This window comes from Nesoenas mayeri (genome assembly GCF_963082525.1).
Source record: "Nesoenas mayeri genome assembly, chromosome: 19".
NCBI classification, from domain to species: Eukaryota; Metazoa; Chordata; class Aves; order Columbiformes; family Columbidae; genus Nesoenas; species Nesoenas mayeri.
The window spans coordinates 10,296,288-10,316,701 of NC_137568.1; the positions used below are offsets into that span (position 1 = coordinate 10,296,288).

General features: G+C 42.4%; 1 protein-coding gene across 1 annotated transcript in view; it reads left to right on the top strand.

Moving 5' to 3' along the window:
* The window catches only part of CEP112 (centrosomal protein 112), a gene marked incomplete at both ends in the record, with an annotated part of 144,138 nt that overhangs the window by 98,928 nt on the left and 24,796 nt on the right, over positions 1 to 20,414 (top strand). The window contains 2 exons of the mRNA XM_080356772.1: positions 5,032 to 5,094; positions 8,886 to 9,035. Coding sequence (XP_080212898.1) covers positions 5,032 to 5,094; positions 8,886 to 9,035 — 213 coding nt within the window. The remainder of the gene's footprint in view (positions 1 to 5,031; positions 5,095 to 8,885; positions 9,036 to 20,414) is intronic.

Here is a 20,414-nt window from a genome sequence, read left to right on the forward strand (position 1 = left end):
GAGAGCGGTAGCAAGAATGGGGTGTTGGTGCAGGAATTCACCCCTGTCAATGCCAGGGGCACATGAGGAAAATACACGTTTCAGCCTTTGAGGTCTATGGAAAATTCTATGTACAATCAGATGAACTTAAAAGGTGATCTGCAAATCTCTGAAGTTTAAACAGATACTGTACAGAATGTTTGAACATACTTAATAACAAAAATTGCTGCAGTTGGCCATCCTGAAGGTCATTTTCTTTTGACATCTGTCAAATTACACCATCTCAAATTTTGGTACAAAGCATAATGCTGTCAAACTGGAATAGAAATATTCCAGAATGTGGAGTGGTGTGTTGTTTTTTAAGGTAAATGGGCCCCATTTACATTAGTTCTTTGATGTTAAATTCTTTGCTGCACATCAGAGAACAGTTGCTTCTTCCCTGGAGCAAGTTTTCTTTCTTCTCCTTCCCCCACCCTTTGATTTCTCTTTTTTTCTCAGTTTACTTACACTTTTATCTAACTAATTACGGAGGATCAGCTTATATATGGCCATCATTTAGCTACTTGAAGACATTTTGAAAAATGATTATTTCATAGCTTGTACCCTTAACAGATTTCTTAAATCTGCTTTACTATTAGTGAGTGTTGGTGTGTATATATAACCCTCTGGTTCATGGTAGTTGTGTTTGTGGGGTTTTGTTCTTTCTGTGTGTTTTGAGGAGATTCAAATCGAACTGCAACACTGCTGAATCATTCACAAAACTGTAATTCATATATACTTGAACAAGATTTCACTGTGCATCCTTAACTCGTATCGATCTATCTGCACTTGGGTTGCAGGAGTTAGTTTTCCTATTAATTGTGTAGCATAATTAAAATCTAAATTTCCATCTGAAAATCACCATTCTGAAGCTGGAAGGTGAGCACGGATTTGTAATGTTCCAAAAAACTCTTTAACAGCTGCATTTTTTGCTAAACATTCAAGACCTTCTAAACATCTTCATGGGTGTTGGTGGAAGATGAGGTTGACCATGTGCCCATGAGCAGCTCCTGGGGCTGTTTAGGGCATGTGTTCATTGGGTAGAACTAAAAGCCCCCTTAATACATCTTACACCTTAAAAATAGCGTATAAAAACTTTGTAATTAGGATAGCACGTGGTACACTTGAGTGGTGTGGTCCCATCCTAGATCCTTTGCTCTTTTATTATTGGTAATGCTGTTCTGTTTCATGAACGGGAAGAATGAGAAGGAGCCTGTGTTTGAATAGCATCCACTAATTCAGATACCACATCTGTAGTGCTAATACCGTTTTGAATTTCTATGTGATGTGTTTTGTTGGAGTCGATGCAGTTTTGCTCAGCAACCACAATTCGATGCTTTAAGGCTTGTTAGAGAATTATAGTTGGTTTTTAAAACCAATTAACTGTAACAAGGACATAATCTTTTTAATGCAAAAGTCCTCACTCTGTAATATAAAGTAACTGCATGTGAAATTGTCATAATCAGATAATTTTAGCTAAAATATGTATTAACTCTGTGAAACTAAACAGAAGTTAATTTTTGAATCAGTGGGATTCCTCTATGGCTTATCCAATTTAAACCTTTTTATTATAAAAATGGATATTACAATTGATACTTCTGACAAGTTTTTGCCAAGCGTGAATTTCAACAGCTGCCCCTCACACACGGGAAACTAGTTTAAGACCATTAACTACATTTGCAGTGCTGCCCATTGCTATAAAAAGAGTTAGACTTTAATGAATACTGGCTGACCCTCCAAATGTTCACCTTCCAGTTGGATCCTGATTCATTACGTTTCTGAAATAGCGTGTAACCTGGAAGCGAGGGAATGCCCTGGAAATAATAGAGAAGTAGCTTATGCTTCGTATAATGTGTGAGCCGAGCAGCTTCTTGTAGAAGGAGCCCGGGAAGATGCTGCTGTCATGCACCATGTCACCTCTAACCTTCTCGTTTGTCGGGATAAATGTAATGTAAATCCTCCATGATGTTCACCGTAGGCAGCATATTTACTTTGCAGTAAAACAATACAAGAAAAAAGGTAGAAAGTGCTTTTTTGTGTGTGTGTCCCGGGGGAGCGGTTGATGCCTCCCTGGGCTGCAAAGCAACAGCCTGGAGTCAAGAGGTGTAACTTGGCCTCAAGTTGTGCTGCGGGAGGTTTAGATTGGATATTAGGAGAAAATTCTTCCCAGAAAGGGCTGTCGGGCATTGAACAGGCTGCCCAGGGCAGTGGTGGAATCACCATCCCTGGAGCGGTTTAAAAAGTCTTTAGACAAAGTTCTCAGGGACATGATTTAGTGCTGGAATTAGATTGGGTTCTGGTTGGACTCGATGATCCTGAGGGTCTCTCCCAACCGAAATGATTCTATGATTCTATTGTATTTTAGTCACAGGCTTTAAAAAAAGGCAAGTCCTGTATTTCCACAGTGAAAGATGATGCAAAAGCGCGTTCCTGTGCATCGCGGCGCATTCGATCCGACCCGTGCGCCGTAGCCGCAGGGGCTGCAGAGCTTCGCTGGGGGTGATGCAAGAGCCGGCCGCTGTTCCAGATCTACACAGAAAAGCCGAACTCAGCCAGGGGCCGTGGGTTTGATGGCCGTGGTGTCTGCAGGGCCAGGGTGAAACAGCCGGAGCCTGGCCAAGGGTGTTCTTGCTCTTGCCAGTCTAAGTTTTGGTAGCCAAGTACTTCTGAAAATCAACCCCTTCAGATAAGGGTGGTTAGGACTGCAAGTAGATGCGAGAATTTGTGGTTTGTTGGTGACTTGGAGACAACTAATAAATATTTTGCTAATTGGAATTTGTTAAAGCTGTTATAAAATAAGCGACTCTAATTGCCTTTAAAGAAACTGGTGGGAAATACTTTCTTTGCCTTCAGTTAAGAATAATACGGTGACATTCATCGTATCTTCCTTTGGACGGCCTCTGCCGTGTCTATCAGAGGTCATCCTGGCTCTGCTCAGAGTGAACAAACAAGTTCTAGTTTGTTTATGGAAGTTCTGGGTGGTTTTCTGTTATTATTTATCAGGATTTCTTCTATGAGTTCAGGAGGTTATAAAGCTGCTTCTATGAAAGACAAAGACTTTTACCCCAGGCAAGTCGAGCGAGAGCAGCTGTAATGTGATCTGAGAGCCTTGCTGGCTGGTATCTCTCCCTTTCTGGGAGGAACAGTAATTTAATCTATTACTGTAATTTATTTCTTACTTTCTTCCCTAAAGATAAACTGGCAGTTTCAGTCACTTTATGATATGCAGTGGTGGTAAAATGTAATCTGAAGCTCAATGACAATACAGCGGAAGGAGTGTTACCATGGGTCAGTCTGAGTACGAAGAGAAGTGGAGCTGTCTGGCATCACTGCTCCTGTGTTACTGTTCTCCTGTTACTTATGCAGTCCCACAATAGACCCGTATAGAGTTTGTAGCCCACTTTAAGTGATAAATGTCGAAAAAGTGGAATTCAGTTTGTCTGGTGCTCCAGAATTCTTGTATATGCTGTTTTAAACCAATATGTAGTACTATTATTTCTCTTTATACCAAAAAAAAAAGTAGTGTGATCTCAAAAATTATGCACATATTTGATAAATTGTTTTGATCAACTTTTTTAGAAGATTTCTTAGTACCAACGGGCAGACCTGTTATGTTTCATAATCTTGGAACTTGGAGGGACTCAAGATCTTAAATTGCAGTATCATGTAAACTGTAAGATTATTTTTAACTGGCTGTAATATACTTACATTAATCCGCATCACACATAACTGCTGGGATCATACGAGACGATTCGCGTCCTGTCGTGCTTGGCGGTGATTCTCACTGTCTGCAACTTTAAGCTCCTAAATTTATAGTCCGGTAAAATCAATAAAACTATTTGCCCGAGCGGCATCCCTGGTGTTTGCAGAACTGGAGGTTCAGTCTTGCAACTGGATCCAAACAGGGTTCAGAGGTTCGGGGGCGCCCGTGGCTTCCAGAGTCCCCAGAAGAGGCGCTGGAGGAGCCCGTGTTTGGGTGCGGGATGCTGTGCCATGAAACTAGAGATGACAGATCAAAGATTTGAGCACAAGGTCAGATAGATTTGGAAAGCTTAATCAGCTTAAATTTGCTTCAGAACTCAGCTTCGTAATACGCTGTCCCCCTAAGAAAATATTTTTCTTAGACACCTGTCCTCAAATTTTAGAGCCAAGAATGCGAGAGCGCTTGGCAGTTCATTTGAGGACAGCGTTTTCGGGCCGGTCTGTCCATATTATACCGTGGCACTTTGCAAGAAAAATACAAATCAGAATCATGTCCCCAAATGAAATTGAAATTGGTATTGAATTATTTTTATTGTTGACTTATTTCTGCAGTTAAATTATTTGAGGAAAAAAAACCTTAGGAGCTGTTTTTCCTCAGAATTACAGAAATATTTGGTTATTGGATTCCACATTGACAGACCAGCCTTGTTTTCAGTTGGTTTTATTCTCTATCTTCGAATTGTGAGAATAATGGTAAGAGAAGGAAAGAGCTTGTATGTCCATGAGCTCCCAGCTGCTTCAGCTGCATGTTGGGGTTGATTTCCAGTTTAATCGCCACCTTTAAATAGGAAAGGACACACAGCGGGACAAAAGGCAGTTGCAGACACGAAGCCGCGTCCTCCACGTTGTGTTGTACCCATGGAGCCCCTGCCTGCGACTTTATCCTTTTCCCTTCGTTCAGAAACCAAATCACCAGATAAACCCATGTGTGTGCTGCCTCCCTCCCTGCCACACACACACACACACACACACACTTGTTTTTTTAAATCCGCAGAAGTCTTTATGTTTTTCTAATAATTGGCAGCAGAGGTACAATTTCTCCCCTCTTTTAAGCGATGAATAGTTGGCCCGAGATCAAAGCCAAGCCCTCGCGGTTTTTTGGCTGCCACAAAAGGGCGTTGGAGTTGGCGCGGGTCCCGGCCGCTCAGCGATAGGCATGTGGACGAGGTGCCAAGCAGAGGGGTCGGTGGCAAAGTGTCTGGACACGTCCCGCGGCTGAGCTAATCTGGTTGCCTTTTGTGTGCGTTTCAGGCAAACAGCCGGCTGAAGCAAACGGAAAAGGAGTTCAGCCAGAAGCTGGTGAAATCCTCGCAGGTAGGTGGCGAGGAGGCGGGAACCTCAACGCGGCTCCGTTTGATTTGGAAACTTGATGAAAAGTGTCATTACTTCTGCTCTCGGTCTTGACGAGCGAGAGGAGCCAGAACCATTTCCCAAATCAAACATCCAGTGTCTTTCTTGCAGATTTTAACCTTTTGAAAAACACAGAGCATCAAGCTGACTAGAATCACAGAATCCCAGAATGTCAGGGGTTGGAAGGGACCTGGAAAGCTCATCCAGTGCAATCCCCCCATGGAGCAGGAACACCCAGATGAGGTTACACAGGAAGGTGTCCAGGCGGGTTGGAATGTCTGCACAGAAGGAGACTCCACAACCCCCCTGGGCAGCCTGGGCCAGGCTCTGCCACCCTCACCATCAACAAGTTTCTTCTCAAATTTAAGTGGAACCTCTTGTGTTCCGGTTTGAACCCATTACCCCCTGTCCTATCACAGAGCCTGGCTCCATCCTCCTGTCACTCACCCTTTAGATATCTGTAAACATGAATGAGTCCCCCCTCAGTGTCCTCTTGTCCAGCTCCAGAGCCCCAGCTCCCTCAGCCTTTCCTCATACGGGAGATGCTCCACTCCCTGCAGCATCTTGGTGGCTGCGCTGGACTCTCTCCAGCAGTTCCCTGTCCTGCTGGAACTGAGGGGTCACAGCTGGACACAATATTCCAGGTGTGGTAGAAGAAATGGGTGAGGGTTTTTTGAGTTCAAAATTTCATATTTTTCTACTTTTTCCTCTCTGAGGTCCCAAGAGGACCAAGTCCTGTCACTAGGTGGCAAGGGAAGGCACATCATGCCTGACAGTGTTCAAGAAGTGGTGGGACAACACCCTCAGACACATGGTGTGAATTCTGGGGTTGTCCAGTGCAGGGACAGGAGTTGGACTCGATGGTCCTTGTGGGTCCCTTCCAGCCCAGCACATTCTGTGATGACATCTCATAAAATCAAGGCAGTTGCACAACCAGGACTTGCATTTCGTGTCACAAGATGGTGTTTGCTGTCACAACCGATGGCAGGATGGCCGTCCCAACTCTGCCATCTTGGTGGTTATTGTTGCTCTGAGCCAATTTCGACTTTTCTGCCCAAAATAACACTTTGACGAATGTCAGTGTCCTGAAAGCAAACTGAGTTTGGCTTGAGTTTTGCCCTGCAGAAGAGTCTTTTGAACATGGAAGATGAAAATGGATGTTGAATTTACATATATACTTAAAAATGATCAGACAGGATAATTTTTAAACATTTGATATTGATTGACAGGTAGTACCAAAGTGTGAAAAATGATGGAGGTGCAATGAGAAGTTAAGCTTTTAATAGGAAAATTGCCACAAGGATCTCTGTGGAGGTGTCGTTCTTCTCATTCCTCCCAACCACAGCTGAATGCCTTTTACTTGCAAACTGGGTTTTCAGCATTAGTAATAATAGGCTAATAATACTCTTTTAAAATAATTTACAACACTACAAAGAATGGTTTAAAAGCCTCTAAACTAGAAGCGATCAATGACAAGAAATTGCAAACTTTATTAAAATTAAGTCAGCCTCTCCATGTCGTGTCTACTGCCAAAACAAAAATGGTTCTGGGTCCATTTGTTGAAGACAGGTGGAAGAATTTAAGCATTTCTGACTTTTTAAACAAGGGTGAGGACAATTGCTTTCATCGTTACAGCGGGAACACCTAGGTAGTGTAGTGCAATAACTGTTTGACCTCAATGTCATAACCAATTTCATCAGACTGAAATTTAGAGGCCTGTAGAATAGTCTCAAAATGGAAAAACATTGAGACTTTTAAAATTATTTTTATATTAAGCCAGGCATTGCTGTAGCTAATACACTGTTCTCCTTATTGAGGAGCAATGGGTCCAACAACCAGAACTGGAATTGCTCTGCGCTTTCCGTGGCAGACACAACACATACATCATGTGTCAGGGCTCTTTAGCCCAATAAAGAAGTTTCACCCTGATGTCTGAATTTCTGTACTTTTGTGGGTTTGAATCAAATCCCTACAGTTCCTTGAACATAGCGGTTTTTTTGTAGCTCAGTATTAATAATAGGTCAACTGCAACTTTTCTTGTGGTCATGTTGCTGACAACATCTGTCTAATCTTACTCTCTGTGGCCTCTTGGAACATTCACTTTTAACACCCACACACAGGAGATATTTCAAGCAATTTCCTCTGAAGTTTATACAAAGCAAACAGATTTCTTTTCTCTGAAAGGTGCTGCACAAAGCAGATCTTTCTCCATCAATTCATGCTGAGATTTCCTTGTATGCATTTCAGAACTCTTCTGCTAGTCCAGGGTCTTAACCCAGTGAAAGCTTTAAATCTCACTTCTGTGTTCTATTAAAGGGTTTGTTGCTTTGTGTTCTTTTTAAAAGTGACAAAATGGAACATACACAAAGTGGCACAGCTTTGCGTGGCTTCACGTTGTTCTCCTAATCATTTCTATGATCCATCACCTTCTCCTGCTTTCTCATTGTACATCTAACACACCGAGCAAAGCCAATTTGTGCAAATTCTGTGTCATCTAAATGATGATCTAAATTGCAAACCCAGTGATACCGCTTAATTCCACCTAAAGAATTGCACCTATCCAGATAGTCTCTAAACTTTGGCCCATTGATCTCTTTAAGAGTGAATAGCCTTCCTTTTGATTGGCATTTTATCTTTTTTAATACGTATTTGTTTTTAGAAAAGAAGTCTAGAAATATCCATGTGTATTTTACTCATAATCTTTGTTACTCTCTCGGGTTTTCAGGCAGTAAAACATATAAATACATATACAGAAGACTTTTAATCAGTCCTTTTCCTCTTCCCCTGTGATTCTTGTACCTTCATTTTTAGAGTATTTCTTATTATGTTAGTTCTGTCCTATCAGTAGCTCTAAAAAACTACTTGTATTTTGTAGTTTTTCCTAATCAACTGTGGCCTTAGTATAGTCAAATGTTTCTTTACCGATGAAGAGCCCTTGCAAACACACAACCTGAGCACCCCGGCAGTCTCTTTCTGAACTGTCTGTGTGCTGAAGTGCTTTTAGAATTAGACTATATTATGCTGCTACAGCAGCTTAACCTTAAGCTTGAATATATACATTGAAGTCAGTGACTCTCCAGAATGTTTAAGCTCTTTGCTGGGTGACAACTTACTTGTCAGCATAAAATTCTGTAAATATGCCCAAAGGATCAGGTTTAGTTATGACTTTCCACAGTGATAAAAAAGGTGAAACAAGTAAATTTCAACAAGTTATGAGTGAATCAGGTAAAAGGTCCAGTTTAAGGGTCTCGGACTTTGAATCAGGTCCCCACTGTATTGCTGAACATGCTCCTTTCAGCAGCTCAGAAATTTCACTATCAAGTTTAAATCTCAGTCCATATGTAAATTGGGGTGTTTTTCTCTGCAGTAGGAAGCTATAAAGCATCCTTCTAAACAAGGAGCAGCAGCAGCACTATGGAAATTTGCACGACCGGTTTCAGCGCAGCGGGGCCTGGAAACACGCGCTGTGCTGGAGATCACAGATGTGCTTTGTTCTCATGAGTAAATATTTTGGAATGTCATAGTGGAAAACCCTCCCAAATATTTTGCGTTCAGCAATTTTTGTGACTCGCAGCCTTGCTGTAACCCTTTCTCTCTGTGTGGAATTCCATGCTTGCTGGTGTGCGATATGTTAATTTAAAGTATTTAGCTTGCACAGCAGAGTTTGCCAACGCCATGCTTGTACTGAGCATAAAAACATGCAAAATACATGCCTTTTACCCAAGAGAGATTTAGCATGCTGTTTGCTTTTTTAGGTGATCGCTGAGCTTAAGACAGCCGTTTCCTTGCTGACAGAGGAGAACAGCCGGCAGCAGCTCGCTGCCGAACAGCGGCTCCAGGAACTTGGGCAAAAGTTTGAAGATAAGAAGCAGCAGCTGATTATAGATAATAATAGAGCAATCAAGGTAATCTGGGGATTTCAGTCACTGATGCTACTGCCTGTTGGAGCGTAATTAAGCGTTCCGCAGTGGGCAGATGGAGGCAGGTACCGTTCCTGTTCGCACAGCGCTCACCACTTCGTGCGCTGGACTGGACTTTGATGTTGCTGGTGACTCAGGCTCTCTTCCCTCTAGCTCATCAGGCGCCTGCAGAAAGCGGTTGGTTTTGGCGAATCTAATGCCTCCACTTCACTCAAATACTTGAAACTTGCCTGTTCCCTTTCTTTTAGGGCTGACTCAGTATTTTAACATCTTTTCGGCACTTTACAGTACTTGGAAAAATGGTGAGAAATAGGAGAAGCGAGTTGCCCCACCAGTGCAGCACGGGCTTGAGCTTGGTTTTTATCTTCCATGTTTAAGTCTGCCATGAAGGAAAGTGTGTTCTTAGTTTCCACTGAAAACAAAGTCTTTGCAAAATATGAATGGAATAATCTATTTGTTATTTGTAATTTTTTTGCATCAGATTTATACATATTTTGCATCAGAGCTGCGTTCTCCGAAGGGAATTCCGCACAGGGGTTCTGAGCAGTGTCCCAGAGACTTTTAGCGCTGGTGCTGGGAATATATTTGGTGATATTGGGTCAACTTGGGGAAGAAATTGCAGGAGCTGTTCTGCTTGGAGCTCTTAAACTTTGTTTAGTATCATTAATGTTGTACTTTTTAAAAATCTTCCTTTGAGGCTGCTGATTTAATGGAAATGTACTGAAAGCCAGATATCCAAACAGAAAATTCTCAGGCAGGTGTACTTGGGAAGCTGTGTGTACTTCTGGAAGCAGAAAGAGGTGTTTTTAATATTCGATCACTTAGTATTTTGAAGAACCACACATACTTCTAGACAAGCGTATGCAGAAATACTTTGGTTTTTATTAGCCTGAGGCAAAAAACAGTTGGTTTTGGTGCAAGTGGAATCCTAGATGCCCTGGAGATGGGGAACAACATCTATCCCGCGATAAGCTGAGGACCGCGAGGGATGATTAAAGAAACATTCTAAAGACAAAGCAATTCTTAATATAGCATAAGCCTTTGAGAACCCTTAATATCGTATAAGCTATTGAAAAGACTATATTTAGTGAATGCCCATTTTTTAACAATAACATTGATTTAAACTAGCATTGAGGAACAGATTGCAATTTCCTTTATATCATATTGGGTTGACTTCCTGTAAGACCTTCCAATTATTATTTCCTTTCAAAGGCAGAAATACATTTCTACAGAAACCAACTGGCTCTCAGAGAAGTTTTAGATTTAGTTGGTAAAGTGATATCCAGATGTGGATGCCATAATACATGATGTTGATGTTAATTCACATTCCTGACTCTCTTTGCTAGTTAAAGATTTCTGGGTTGTTATTATTTCACAGTTGTATCTATCTCCTTGATCTTGATATTTTTTTTTAAATAATATCTTAGACGTTAGTGAAAAAGATTTAGTGACATTTTTAAGAGCATTTTGCTTCTTTTGACAACCTAAAAACCCTGTTTGGCTTCAGATGGCCTCAGTTTGGGCCAGTTTGAGACACACTTAAAGCTCTTGGCATTCTGCGTTACACCGTGGTCTGTCTGGCCTAAGGACAAGTCAAAGTTTGTGCCGTTGGAGTCATAAAACCGGGACAAAATTTTGGCTCATCATATTCCTTTCTGGTGGCCTACAAGGTAACCAATCTGGATGCCGTCACGTCGCGACGCCTGATAGCAAAGACCTAATTAACAGCAGCGGTCTGACGAGGCGTTGAGCATCTGAGCAGCTCCTTTTCACTGCCGTTGAGTTGGAGCCCGTTGGGACGATGGCAGCGCTGGCATGGGGCGCAATCCCAAAAGCACCACTCGCAAAGAGATCTTTGCTTTGAGCTGCCCAGGACTCGTGTTTTTTGGACCAGATTCCAAGGATCCCGCGATGGATCTGGCATGGGGCAAATCCAGCAACGCTCACCTGCCCTCCGCGGCGCTCCAGTGACGGGCTTACACTTCAAAGATCAGGAACCGTTGGGTTAGACCGCAGGATTAGTTGAGAGCACAATTATATTAATGCCCTGCAGATGCTTGGAAAAGCTGCTTAAATTGCCATGTCTGTTAACCCATTTGCACTGCTTCAGTCTGGGATTTCAGGCACCCTCCAGTCAGGGCTTGGGTGCTGAGCTCCTGAGAACGGCCATGCAGGAGCTACGTTGGTCATGGAAGTGTAGTATAAACCTATTAAGGCTAAATTTGGACTCACTTTCTTGTGTCCCGATAGCAATCTTGCCACAACAACCCAGAGCTCAAATGGTCAGAGCGTTCACCCGACTTTGCTGCTGCTTTTGGCAGCGGTTCCTGGCTGGACTTGGCACAAGCGTCAGGTTGATTGCGTTGTAGAGATACCTTGAGGTTATTTATGTAATCCCAGCCTTAGATTGCTTTATTTTCTTCTTTTTTATGAAATCCTTTTGGATTCTGGGATTGCAAGTGCAAAACAGTTCCTGGGATTGGAACTGCAAAACATCTTCAGAGCATTTTTAATGTAGAAGTCGGTGGCCAAGTGGGGACTCCACATCAAAAAGTAAGTTCTGGAAAGAAATGGATGATGGAGAGCATGCGGTGACAAAGCCACAACAGAAAAGGGAGAAAATGATGCTTTTTTGCCAGAGAAACCACATTTGTTGTTTGGCCCAGATCGCAGATTCTAAGATTCTCTTATATCCTCTGAATTAACACCAAAATTTCATTAGTAAAACATGGTTTGAAGATGACATATTTCAACACTGCGTGTGTCAGCCAGCTTATGATCAGATTCATTCTGTTAATAAATAAGACTTAAAAGATTTCTAGGAAAGAATGTCCTATAATAATGTTCCCCTTCATGTGAAAAATTTTGAAACAGTTGTTTTTCTTCGTTTATGTTTAAAATGTTGAGAGAGGAAAAAAGAATCAAAAGTGTATTTTATAGCTATAGCAGAACAAATGAGCAAACTTCTGGTTTTAGATTGTCTAGAGCTCTGTGAGCGCTGAGTATTTTCAGCATCATCACATGCTTGTTGGATGCTGCCGCATCTTGGAGCAAAACCTCGGCATGTTTTAAAGCATTCAGGACATTTCTTTAAGGGCACCTGATACATTTGTTTCCAGAAAGTAGTTGTCAAAATATACTGATTGTGTTTACAGATGTCTCTAAAATGCGGTGTATCAGAAAAACTGTGCTCTTAAAAATGTTGTGAACATGCTAATTTTGCATTGAGTTATATTTCAATATCAACCATATTTATTTGCAAATGCCACTTGCAATTGTAAATAATATTATTGCATTAAAAGAGGAAGCACATCAGGGCTATGGGAGCATTGACCAAGTGACTTTATTCCTGCAGAAGTATTTAATCTGTTGTCCTTGGAATACCTTCTGGGATACCACTGTTGGCTCTGCAATAGCCAATGCTGGTTTCAGTAGAAATAATTCTAATTTGTTGGTTTAAAAGTCCCAAGCAAAGCTAACTCTCATGTTTAGGTGTCCTTATTTGTGCTTATTAAGAGAGGAGAGGCATCAGAGAGCGTAGAACCTGAATTACCCTGATCTGGAGTACAGAGGAGAAGCAGTTTGGGTTTTATCTTACAAATGAGACACTGGAGGGTGGAGCCTTGGCTTAGTTAAGGTTTGTGGCAAAGACTGGAATTAACTCCGAACTCCTGAGCTCCGGATCCGTGCGGCCGTCAAGGCTGGTTGTTCTGGAGGCTGTGACCGTGTGTAACTGGTACCACCGAGGACATTCATTAGGAAAAAAGAACCTGAAATCTTAGCGTAGACAAAACCCCCAAAACCTACAACTTAGGGTAAGGTGAAGACGTTATTTCAAGGATGTTTTGTTAAGCGAGTTTTGTCTTGCGGTTTTGTCATTGGTGCAGTTGGGGTGGCTGCTACAATCGCAACAACTGTTGAAAACCGTGTAATGAACTTTTTCCAACAGGGCCCACGTTATTTATAAGCATTTTTTTAAATATTTTCTGGTATTTTTTATATTTGACCTTGGCTGAAGGTGTGGGGCTTTTTTAGCAAAGAGCGCCTGTGAAAAGGAGGTGTCAGAACACGCGTTACTGTTTGTGATGGTTCGATGGCCACAGATGTGCCAGATTCTGTCAGTCCTTGGGGACCTTCCGAGTTGTGTGTGTGTGTTTGTGTCACAAAGTTCTCCAGAGGGATCTCAAATCTGTCTAATTGCATTTATGGCTAAGCATCACCGTGATGAACTATTTGGCATGGTGAAATAAAGAGTTCTAAGGGACCCTCTTCCTCTGTTTGATCAGCAGAGGAAACCGCATCTTCCCAAAGGGCGGGTAAATGAAATCTGCAGGACTTCTGTGGTTTTTCTTTCTCTTTTTCACAGGGTCCACACTCTGAGGCACCTGATTTTCAATGTCTTTGTTTATATGAATCCTGGTTTCACCCAAATTCAGTCTGTTAGAGAAATGAGGGTTTAGCCCCGAGCTATCGACTGTTGCTTATCCTCTGTCTCTTGATTCCATTACATGGTTCTCTTTGAAAGGCTGTATCAATACATTCATTATAAATGGTAATCAAAATCGGCTTATGTTTGGGTTAAGGTTAAACAGTTGTTAATCACAACTGAAATACTGATTTTCAGTAGTCCCCTCTCCTTTCCATAATCACATCTCTCTTTCCGTTGCCGCAGAAGTGATTTGTTGTTTGAAGCACAGCACCTTCTCTTCAGAATCACAGCCTTTCAGATGTTGGGCCAGTCAGGCAATCCAAGTGGCTGAGCATCTGTAAGTACTTTATAATATCTTTGACATGCTTTAGTGAGACAAAGAATTGAATCATCTTCTTTTCCTGCAGCAAGCTTTGCACTCTGGCATTTTGCTTGACTCTTCGTGTCTCAACACGTTGCAGAACTTACCATGGCCAACAGCAAAATCAGACTTACAAGTTTTACAGAAGACTAGAACTAGCGCTTGCCGAGTCCTCTGAACTGCAGGCTGGTTTTATCTGGCAGGTTTAAAAGTTTGTACTTTTGCTTTCTTCTACATTATCATTGTTATCCTCGGTGTTTTGCTTTCCCTCCAGAAGGCACTTTGCTGCATGAAGTCTCTTTTGGTTGTTTTTAGCCCTGAAGGGATGCCGCCTTACAGCTACCAGTCTCCAAATCATGGAATTAAAGATTCCATAAATGTGTATCAGAATGTAAAGGCTTATAAAGCTAAGCAATCAGGTTTGTTTGTTTTTCTTTTAATGAGATGGACTACACTGATTTTGCACTGGAAAAATGGTGAAAAGGAATTCAAAACAAGCCATAAAATTCATTGCTTTGAACAGGAGCAATAGCGCTGAGTGGGGTCCTGGGTGATTCGAAACGTAGAGAGAAAACACTCATTAGTAAATGTTAACTAATCCTGACATCAGGCTACGCAGCTAATAAAGAAGCACAGACAGTGTTTATAACTATGATGTAAGAAAATGAAAATTAGCCTTTTCAAGGCCGCTGTGATGGTTACAGTTTGCTGTTCAAAGATGTTTTACTCTCTGAAGAGCAGCGGGGCTTTAATGTGGAGGAGAAAGTGATGCTCAGAAAGGCAGAGCTAGGGCGATACCCATGAGTCTGGGACTTTACTGGAGAGAAGGAGAAAGCGAAGAAAGCAAAAAATAAAGATAAAAACAAGTGTCTCATGTCCTCCAAACACAGGGCATCTGTACAGCAGTCTGTGCGCAGCGCTGTGTAGACTTTCCAAGGGCTGCTCTTTGTTCCAGTTCCAGTGAGTTCCTGGAACGGCGCCGCCTTCCAGCTCCTGGAACAGCCCTGGCTGCGGCGTGGAGGTGGAAACACAAGATGTGCGAACTGTGTATTCAACCAACAAAAGATCGCTGGGGAAAACGACACCTTCAAAGCGAACCTTCTGTACTCCACAAACATTTATGACTCCGCAGTAAAGATTTTTAAAGCCTGGCGCAGTAACACAGGTTGCAGGGTTTGGCAAGTAGAGATGCAGGGTGGTGGACCTCGTCTACTTATCAATGTATATTTCCCTTAGATATCTTTCTTATGGTGTGGCTGATCGCAGGAGCGAGCTGGCATAGCATGAAATGGCATTGGCTGATTCCAGCATGCCTACAAAATTTCCACTATTTGTGTATATTCTAATATAGGATGCTCTTGTTTTTTTACTAATGATGGTGCTGGGTGCTCCAGGGGTATCAGCAGGAGAGAGTCACTGAGAATTTCAGCTTTCTGCATGTAAATGCTCTTGCCAAAATGAATGTTGACTTTAGAAATCTTCAGATTCCATTTAGAATGTTCTGCTGGCTCTCCGGCTTTACATGTAACCGAAACTCAAGCAGATCAAATGTCAGAGTATTTTTGAAGAAACGACTGGTGAATGCTTTTGAATGGCGGATCACAGTGAAATAGAAATATCTTTGTTAAACTTACCATTTTCATAATGGTTGGGCTTTTCTGAAGCGTAACAAGAGAAACCTGGTGAATCTGATACCTGTACAGGGCAGCTATTTTCCAATATTTAAAGGCAGTAGAATCAAGTGGTCAACATCACTCTTAGAGTTTTCAGAAGTCATCGCCTTTATTTTCTATAACTAGAGTGGTTTTTTTCCATACAAAATGAAAATACTTATTGCTTCCTTAGCATTAAAGGATTAGTTACAAAGCGCTACTAAAGGAAAGCAGCCAAAGCTGCCGTATTTCTGCCACTTTCTTGCATCAGTGAAGCTGAGAATAAAGGAGCTTTCCAAGTTACAGTACTGTACTTGAAAAGGGAAGAAAAATAAGAAGTCTGCGGTGGCTTTTATCTGTGTATTGAGTAGATCAGATGGCAAACTCAGCCGGCAGCCTGGCAGGGAGCAGCTCCTGCTCTTCTCGGGAAGCCCTGAGCGCTGGGAAGCAGCACCAAGTACATCAAAAGGTACAAATACGCGTCGAGCACAAAGTTCGGCTCGTTCAAAACATCTGCCTAATTAGCACAAGTTATATGTTTGCGAGTGCTAGCTCGGACTTTCTCACAGTTCCGTGCTCGGCAGAAGCGGCTTCTTCATCTCATAGATTCGTGTAAGAGGTTAAACCTCCAAACGCCGTCACCAAACCCGACCCTTCGGATCCGCGCTACAAACCGATCCTGTTTCCTTCTAGCGTCAATCGCCCTATTGTGCCCAGCTAGAAAATAGGAGATGTAGCTGTTAGCCAATTTTTTCTTCTAGAAGAACGAGATCGTTTTAATTGAATGTTATTATCAGCCGGTTCTTGTGGTTTGACGCGCATTCAAAATGAAGCAGTTCATCTGCTTAAAGAACGCGTAGGTACTAATATAATAACCTCAGTTAGTTTTTGGATGCCTCCATCCGAAGGGAAATTGGTTTGACTTGCCCTTCAGTGGAAATTCTGTGTGCTATTGGCAGCCAAAACAGCACTAGAGTCCAGAAACAGAAAAATATCTATTCCTGTATATCGTACTTTGATCCTTTTCTCATTTAAGTTTGTATGGTAAACATTTCCAGTCAGGCCCAGTACACCTTGCCTTGCAGCTCAAGGAAACTGTCTCTGTGTGCTCATATAGTACATGTGTATGTAAGAAGGTGAAGAACGACGTTAGTTTTATTGAAAATATACATTATACTTTGAACCTTTCGCACGTGGATTCTGCACTTACTGCGCATATTCCACCTTGCGTTGGCGTTTGGGATGCCTTCCCCAGGAATGCTTCATGCGCCATCTACACTCCTGATTTTCTCCATTGGTGAACAGGATTTGATATAGTAAATATTTTACTTGTTGGCCCTTGAAAACATGCATGAAGAAGACTGGGAACCTCAAGGCTGAAGCTTTTTCTTAAGCTCTTCTGTGAAGACATCGATCGTTTTGTATCTTGGGCCACTTGAGAAAGCCTGAGGTTCTCCAGCGAGGAGACTGTTTTATGGAGCAAAAAGGGTTCACCTGTTTTCTTCTTCAGGGGTCTGCCTCTTAAATTTATTCTCAGGAAACTGAAGTAAGTGTTGCCTGCAGGATAAAATTTAGGACTCTAAATTAGCTTCTTGGCAGCGTCCCCTTTGAAACCGCCAGATAACAGAGGACTGGAGGAGCAGTAAAGCAGAGATTAGTCAAGCACAACAAAAGCCTCTGACACAACCACTTCTTAACTTCTTCTGTTACTAAAACTGTCTCTGCTTATTTTTAGTTCAAACTTTCACAGCACTGAAGTCAATAACTTCAATTAAGTCAAGATGTTAATAGTTATGAAAGCAAATCCGTCAGCACTGATTCGTATTCATGTACGACTCTAATCCCCGATACAAGACAGTTATCTGCAGCAGTGGTGAATAAACCTGTTGGAACTGCCTTCACCAGCTTGGCCAGCCACCTAGGAGACCCAAAATTTGTATTTCTAATGTGGAATATGTCTCCTACATTTGGCACTCCAAAAGAAACATATCCTCAGTGAAAACCCCAGATTGCCAATTATGAAGAATTCATTAAGAACCGCGCGAGTTCAAAGCAAAAGGACCAGTTCCTCACAGGTCAGGGCAGCTCTTTCCATGGTTCCTGCTTTGCCTCCAGCAGCAGCTCATCTCCAGAACCTGTTTATTTTTCTGCCAGGACTGTTGGCAGGTGAACAGAGTCACATCAGATCACCTCACGAGTATTTTTGTGCTGGAAACTTATGCCCTGAATATGCCATTTTCCTGGCCCAGCGTGGCATGAGATCATGGGTTTCAGACCTGTCTGTGTTGGCCTTAGAAGACAAAACATGCAATGCAGCATTCGCTTCCTTTTTTCAGATCTGCCGTAAAGTCACAGCTCAGTTTTGTGCTGGGGTTTGCTCTCTGAACGGTTTGGAACAACACAAAGGAGTAACGCAGCGTGGGGAGGGAGGAGAGCAGCCCTCGATCGTGTCCTGAAAAATAATCAGGTCATTTGTGAAACTGACACCGATGAATCCAAGTCCTTCTAGAACCAGTTCAGGAGAAAACAAAACAGCCCGTTTTCCTGGGATATAATAAGTTAGGACATGTCAGCACCGAAGCTTCAGGTGGGTACACGGTGGTTTAGGAAAGCACAGCATGCACCCTCTTGCCAAACAGGCAGCGGTGCTAGTCCAGAGCCCATCCCGGTCCTGAGAGTCACTGTCTCAGGAGTGCGACATTTTAATGTCAAGAAAAGGTTGTGCTAGCATTAGGACTGTAAAAAATACATTAAAGCCTCAAGTGCTGTAATGTTTTCCTTTGTATTTTCTCCATGGCTGCTCAGGGACTGCTGTGGGTACCCAGATGTGGTACCTTGGCCCTTTCATTCCTCTTGCCAGGTGACTCACTTCTCACCCAGCGTCCGCCCTTCCACCACCAGTATCTAAACTGGGGAGACGCGGGAAGATGCTTCTTCTCGGGGGGATGATGCTTCTTCATGGGGGATGATGCTTCTTCATGGGGGATGATGCTTCTTCATGGGGGATGATGCTGCAGGCGAGCGCTGGGTCCTCGCACACACGCCAGCCCTCGCTGCTGCTGCTCTCTTCCAAGTTTGTTGTGTAAGAGAGGGTGAAAGTACAAACACGAGAAAACTAAACATGAAAAATGAGTTTGTTTGCTTACCAAGAAGCTTCGGAGTGGCAGAATGAAGCTGGATAAATAAAAATTCAGGCCACCAAATGTTAGATAGTGGCAGGAATACCTGCGCGGTTGGACCAAGTCAGAACTCTGCAGGCGGAATGAAGGGGAAATCTTAGACGCATTGGTTCTATCTGGCTTCAGAAGAAAAGCTTTGCTTTTCTCAATATTCCAAATAACCTAAATTTCTTATGTTTTTCTTACCAATATTAGTATCATTTGTACCCTTACAGTTTTGCACTTGTCATTCAGCAAGGTAAAACAGCAATTACCAAAGACTATATAACAATTGGAATCGTATCAGTGGATGTTAATTGTCTTCACACCTGGAAACACTTTGACCACGGCTTCACTCTGTGCGCCAGGGAGTGACTCACACTTGGTGTGTTCTTTTCTTCCTCCGAACAGAATAACACATCACTTCTACTTAGACTTGTGCAAATCCGAAAAGCAAGGAGGACACATGATAACGTGATTGATGGGCAAAAAACACAATGAGGTCTTTGTCATCTCTCTTAACGTTTCTACTTGCCTGAAGTGTTTACATGCTGCTTTTTCCTTTCTACTGTTCTCTCGAGGTCTCCCATCCATCCTGAGCTGTATGTAATGTGCATTTGCAGGTCGGGTTTGGCATAACTGTGGACTCGTTTGCTTGTGCCCGTCTCTAATAGCCCAGACTTTGTGGTGTGTGAGAAGGCTGATGTCCCTGCTCCCTCCTGAACTTGCTCTTTGCAAAACCTGCCTCTGCAGAGGACGAGCTTATTTCTGCTTCCTTCTCAGATCCTGAAACTAAATCAACATTTATGCAACTTTAACAATACCGGAATTCTTGGCTCCTTCGCATCGCACCATATATGGTTTTTTCCTGCGGTTTATGTCTTATTTGTGATAAGGAAAAGTTTCTGCGTGTGCGAAAAGTCGCTGGAAAGCTCGAGACGTTAGTGTGCGGCTGCGCAAACGAGAAACCGCTGGCGCTTCAGAACTTGATCTGTTTTCTGTTATTTTAAATGCTTTTGCGTTTAAAAAAAATGTCATCCCCATAAGAATATTTGGAACTACTTACATATAAAAAAAAAATAAGAGAAAATGAAAAGAGCCTGCCTGCCTTTGAGAAGTTCCAAGCAGGTTTGGCAGTGGTTTGCTCAGCATTGATCAAGCGTTCCTCAGCCAGCTGACCTCTTATAGCGTTTTCTACCTGCTCAGAAACATTCTCACCAAGCATTTCTGAAACCAGAAGGCACTCGTTGGGGTTTTTTAGCTTGTTCAGAGCATTATGGATGATGCCTGAAGTGTGTTGTGGATACTGGGATTTGACACTTGTCATTCAAAGGTCTGAAAGTCCTGTAGAAGATGAGCCGTGTGGTCCTTCAGCCATTGAACGGCTCAAATCTGGGTCAAAACAGACAACACAAAGATAGAAGAAATCAAAACTCCACTGAAATCAGATCTGCTTTGTCACAACTGTGGTAAGAGCTCTTGATGTTCCATAGAAACCACATCTGAGCCACAGCGATCGCTTTGGCAAGTGGTTTTTCCCCCTCTCATCCTCTTCCTAGTTAGCCTGCATATAAATCACACCTAATTAGTTGCCCGTATTGGTGAAATTATCAGCGTCAAAAGATCGATAAGTTAAACTAGATAAAGAAGTATGTGGGAATTAGAGTAAAATGTTGTGAATACAAAGGTAGCAGAAACATTGTAGAGCCTGATGTTCTTTGCTCCATGTGTGTGTCTATCCAAAAGACTCTGGACTGGTGTTCT